This window comes from Colobus angolensis, unplaced genomic scaffold, assembly GCF_000951035.1.
Source record: "Colobus angolensis palliatus isolate OR3802 unplaced genomic scaffold, Cang.pa_1.0 Scaffold132, whole genome shotgun sequence".
NCBI classification, from domain to species: domain Eukaryota; kingdom Metazoa; phylum Chordata; class Mammalia; order Primates; family Cercopithecidae; genus Colobus; species Colobus angolensis.
The window spans coordinates 9818981-9824811 of NW_012114400.1; the positions used below are offsets into that span (position 1 = coordinate 9818981).

At 39.0% G+C, this 5831-nt stretch overlaps 1 protein-coding gene across 1 annotated transcript in view; it reads right to left on the reverse strand.

The window, feature by feature from the left end:
* Window positions 1–660: 660 nt before the first annotated feature.
* GLRX2 (glutaredoxin 2) overlaps window positions 661–5831 on the reverse strand; it is a 9347-nt gene continuing 4176 nt past the window's right edge. Inside the window, exons 2-4 of the mRNA XM_011934207.1 lie at window positions 5372–5435; window positions 1767–1943; window positions 661–945 (exon numbers count right to left, since the gene is read on the reverse strand). Of these exons, the coding sequence (XP_011789597.1) occupies window positions 811–945; window positions 1767–1943; window positions 5372–5435 (376 nt within the window). The 3' untranslated portion in view covers window positions 661–810. The remainder of the gene's footprint in view (window positions 946–1766; window positions 1944–5371; window positions 5436–5831) is intronic.

Genomic DNA, 5831 nt, shown 5'->3' on the forward strand with positions numbered 1-5831 from the left:
CATGTGCCATCACAACAAGCTAATTTTTGTTTATTTTTTGTAAATATGGGGTTCTTGCTATGTAGACCAGGCTGATCTCGAACTCCTGAGCGCAGGTGATCCTTGCACCTCGGCCTCCCTAAGTGCTAGAATCACAGGCGTGAGCCTATCATCCCATGCCAACTGAAGTACATTTCTATACTGTTTCAAAAGTTCATCCTCATACAATGCTGAAATCATCTCCTTTTAATTTCTGCCCATAGGTATAGTTTTGTTCCCGGGAACTGTTAAGTCATTAAATGAATAATTTAGTTTCTCTAAGATAAATTTCATTCCATGCTAAAAATTTAATATACTTCTATTACTCTACAAGTACAAAGTGTGAAGGCTTTTCACAATATCGTATAAGATATTCCTGCCTAGTTCACAAGTGTATCAGCAAAAGCCTTAAATTTTAAAGAGAAATCACACATCAGTCCTTATCACTTAAAAACTATTGTAGATAAAGAGTTAACTCCTGAATAGGAAATAAAGAATTCCAAATGCTTACCTTCCAGCTCTTGGCTGTAAAATTCATACATAAATTCCTAAGAAAATACATTCTTTCCTTATCTTGATACAACTCCAACCTTTCATTTTTTAAATACCATCCCATTTTCTCAACAATTGGCAGGTGGGAAGAAGACGTTTCCACTGCAATTTATTGTTCATTATTTTTACATCTTCATGAAGACAATGCATGTATTTAAAACATCCTCAAACATTTAAAAGACATTATTGGGCATTACCACTTTAACTGACACCGTACTAGCAAACTTATTAGTATAAACATCACTGAAATTCTTTCCTCTTACTTTTTTTTAAATAACACTGATGAACCAGTGGGAGCAATTTTCCTTCTTTGTGAAGCCTGTAAGTGTCAGTTGCACCTCCAATAAAAGTACCATTGACAAATATTCTTGGAACCTGTTGGACAAACAAAAGAAGAATTAGGCTTCCCTCTAGTATCAGAACTAAGATTTCACATAATAATAGACATTTGGACTCCGGGTACTTTTATGAGCCTGGCACCATAAAGCTCTTTCACAAATTAAATCTTAAAATCTTAACCTTTTGAGGTAGGTATTATTTTTAGCCCTATTTTGGAGGAAAATGAGGCACAGGAACTTGTGCAAAATCACAATGATGGTAAAAGACTGCGATTCAAATCCAAAACAATCTGATTCTAAAACCCTTCTTCCTAATCACCATGGTATGTAAAAGATAAACTAAAGCAGATAAACTAATAATATTTAGTTATTTTCTTACATTTGTTTACTGAAGGGAAAGAGTGCACTATAAACTTCTTTCAATAAACTTGAAAGTGGCAACACTGTACATTTTTCTGATTATGCATATTATGGAAAAATCCAAATTTCAAGAATCTAAAAACATGGAGCACTAAAGCACTCCTATTAGAAAAGTAATTGAAGACCAACCCCTGTATTGCCCAGGTAAAGGGAGGAAGAATACTTTTATCTTGCAAAGAGCTCCAAGAGGAACTCAAAGATCCATAGACAAGCACTCATAGTAACACTACTCATCAACCCCAATCAAAACACACACACAGAATAAAAATAAATCAACTCTGCTGTTTCCTATTCTAAGAATCTGGTTCCTAGATCTGCAGCTGCTTTTTCTATCCTCAGAGAATGTCTGGCTCATTTTCCAAACACAAGGGTCTAGGCTCTGGGTGATTCGGTTTACAACCTATTAAAGAGGAACAGCACCACAGAGGATATACTCACAGTTCTTGCACCAGTCATTTTGTAAAGAGCATCTTGGAACTGGTTTCCATATTCAAGCAGGTCCAATTCCACCACTTTATAGTTAACATTCATGTCATGGAAAAGCTTTTTTGCCATTGTACAGTAAGAACAGGATGTTTTTGAGAAAATCACCACACAATTATCAGAAATTGTTTCCTGAAATAAAACCACAAAAAATCACTTTAATTCTAGACATTACCATTTGGAGAGAAATTAGGATATAATGGAAAGGGTATGGATTTTGGTCTCATGATTCCGGGCTCAAACTAAGCATCATCTACTTTTTCTCATCTGCAGATTAAGGATATTTTTCATTTCAAAGCAATGTTATTAGGAAAAAAGATGTAATAAAAAGTGCGTGGCATACAGCAATAACAATAAATAATAATCATAGCCAATTCATATACAGCAACCATTTCTGTGTGCCAGGTACTATTCTCAACACTTTTATCTTCACTGGGTTATTTAAACCTCACTACAATCCTGAGGTAGGTCCTATTATTGTCCCCACTACACAGATGAGGAAAGTGAGGTACAGATAAAGATCAACAATTTGTTCATGGTTCTCAGCTAATAGGTGGAAGAGCTGGGATTAGACCCAGGCAAATCTGGCTCTACAGTGCAGATATTTAACCTCCATTATACTCCTTTTTCAGCTGGATGCAGTGGCTCATACCTGTAATCCCAGCACTGGGGGAGGTTGAGGTGGGCAGATCACTTGATGTCAGGAGTTCGAGACCAGCCTGGCCAAAATGGTGAAACCCCATCTCTACCAAAAACACAAAAGTTGCCAGGCGTGGTGGCACATGCTTGTTAACCCAGCTACTCGGGAGGCTGAGGCAGGAGAATCACTGGAACCAGGGAGGTGGTTCCAGTGATTCTCCAGCCTGAGGAACACAGTAAGTGGACTCTGTCTCAAAAAAAAAAAACAAAACCAAAACAAAACACCCAAACATTATACTTCTTTTTCTGTTTTTTTCTTTTTCTTTCTTTTTTTTTTGAGACAAAGTCTCACTGTGTCCCCCAGGCTGGAGTTCAGTGGCGACATCTCGGCTCACTGCAACCTGCGCCTCCTGGGTTCAAGCGATTCTCAAGCCTCGGCCTCCCGAGTAGCTAGGATTATAGGCACCTGCCACCAAGGCCAGTTAATTTTTGTTATTTTTAATACAGACAGGGTTTCACCATGTTGGTCAGGCTGGTCTCAAACTGCTGACCTCAGGTGATCCACCCGCCTCAGCCTTCCAAAGTTTACATTTCCAAAGTGTAAACACCCTTCCTGGGATTACAGGTGTGAGCCACCGCACCCGGCCCCAAAACATACTTCTTTTCAAATATTCAGTAGGTATTCAGGAGTTAACTCTTTACCTTCTATTCTATAACTTTCAATGGTAAGGAATGGTATATGATTTCTTCTTAAAATGTAAGGCTTACGCCTCTGCTTCTATCCCTTCCTATATACCTTTATAGTACAAAAGCTGTCATTACTCTCTTGATAAGGTATTCTCATACTCTTAATTCAGGAAAAACTACTTCCAGAAATGCTGATTCAACGAGTTTGAGGTAGAAGTTGAAAACTGTATTTTTTAAAAACTCTCCATATAATTACGGTATCAGCCTGGTTTGAAAACTACCCTCCAAGGCCTTTACCACAATGGCTATGAGACTCTGCTATGCATCTACACAGCCTATGAAGTTTTTGTTTTTGTTTTTTGTTTCTAAACATATAAATGCCTGGGTCCTTCAAAAGATTTTGAATGAATAGATTTAGCACCCAGACATTTGTCTAGCTTTTTTTGGTTTGTTTTTTGAGACAAGAGTCTCACTCTGTCATCCAGGCTGGAGTACAATGGCACGATCTCAGCTCACTGCAGCCTTAACCTCATGAGCTCAGGTGATTCTCCCACCTCAGCCTGCCAAGTGTTTGGGACTACAGACATGTGTCATCACACCTGGATATTTTTTGTAGAGACAGGGTTTCGCCTTGTTGTCCAAGCTAGTGTTGAACTCCTAGGCTCAAGTAATCTACCTGCCTCGGCCTTCCAAAGTGCTGGGATTACAGACATGAGCCACTGTGCCTGGCCTGTCTAGTTTGTTCTTTTGTGGTGGATCATAAGCAGCACCTTCAAGATGAAGGCCAAAAACCAGAAAGTATAAGACCCATGCTTCAGAAGTTATACCCACTCTTGGGTGTCAGAAAGGCCCTGAGTTTTAGTGCAGGCAAGTTGGTCTATTTTTATGCTTCCCTTGTGTTTACTAATAATATTTAGTATAAAATTCTATCCTAGGGAGGGCCTGCCATACCAGAGATGTATTAATGAATCCATCTTACAGAGGACAAAACCAAGGCTGAGTGGTTTACAATACTGGGATTTGACTCAACCTTGTTACAACACCAAAGCCAGTGCTCTTCCCTGCACCATGCTGCCTCAGGTTACAGACACACTGACACCATCGTGTAGGGAGAGATGAGCTTCCAGGGCTCTGACATATATTAGACATGGTTGAAGAGATTCCAAAGTGAGCTGAAACTAAAGACGACAGAGTTAGGGTTTCTAGAACCCTCTTCCCACTTTTTCTCAAGCTCACCCTTACTGTATATTCCATGATGTTGTAATTTTACTTTAAAACAGGCAATTTGGGCCAGGCATGGTGGCTCATGCTTGTAATCCCAGCACTTTGGGAGGCTGAGGCAGGTAGACTGCTTGAAGTCAGGAGTTCAAGACCAGTCTGGCCAACATGGTGAAACCCCATCTCTACTAAAACACAAAAATAAGTTGGGTGTGGTGGCGGGCGCCTGTAATCCCAGCTACTAGGGAGGCTGAGGCAGGAAAATTGCTTGAACCCAGGAGGCAGAGGTTGCAATGAGCTGAGATCGTGCCACTGTACTCCAGCTTGGGCAACAGAGCGAGACTCTGCCTCAAAACAAAACAAAACAAAAAAGCAATTCCCTCACAGTTATAGCCAATAGCTAGGAGTTTAGCCAAATCGACTAAAGGCAGAAATTTTTTTTTGTTTGTTTTTGGTAGTGGTGAGTGGTAAGCAAGAGAGAAAAAATTGATATATCTTATAGGTTGCAAGGGAAGAAAAATATACATGTAAGGGAGATTTTCTAAGGCAGAATTAACGAAGCTTCTCAGTAAAAGAAAGAGGAAAAGAAGTCCTATCCCTGAGAGGATGGTTTATGGAGTAACTACTGCATAGTAGGTTCTGTACTAACAAAGAAAACTGTTAAACTGCTGCCCAGGCCAAAATCAAATAGAATCCCCAGCTAAGGGCAGCTTGACTGGTATCAACACTGGATCTCAAGTGGGTATGATGAAAAGGAGCAGCCAACCTCATTATCCAACTTAGACGGAGTGAAGACTTCATTAAAAATAAATCTCATACATTTTAATTACCAAAATGATCTAGGACTTCTTAGTCACAAGGATGATTTTCATAGCAGACTTTTAAATAAATATGAGCCTCTTAATTCATTTGCTGAACTATCTCAAGTTAGGATACTGAATAAGCATATTAAATATGTAGGGGACAATTCTTTCTCTACAGAGGAAAGTTCTTCAATCATCTCCCACATCACTCACTTGGATCTGGTTCACAGGCGACGTTGCTAAATTCTCCAAAGATGATGATGTGTTGCTCTCCATTCTAAAGGGAATTTAAAAGAACAATGTAGTTTATTAAGCATTAAAGGTAATTTATCATGAGCTGTATTTGAAAAAAAACTTACAAACATAGCCAAACTTACAAAATAGAAAAAAAATTTTACTTATTATCAGTATGAAAATGTCAATTTACAAAGTGTTTGTTTCACCAAAACCAAAAAGGTCTGTGTGCTTATGTAACTAGCTTCCCAACATCCTTAATTATTTCATAAAATCATATTTACTATGTTTAAAGCTTGACACACTCTTATTTATAACTGGCAAATTTCAAATATTCCATCCTACGCCGTGTGACCTGACCATTGGTTTAAAAATATAGTTTCGGCCGGGCGCGGTGGCTCAAGCCTGTAATCCCAGCACTTTGGGAAGCCGAGGCAGG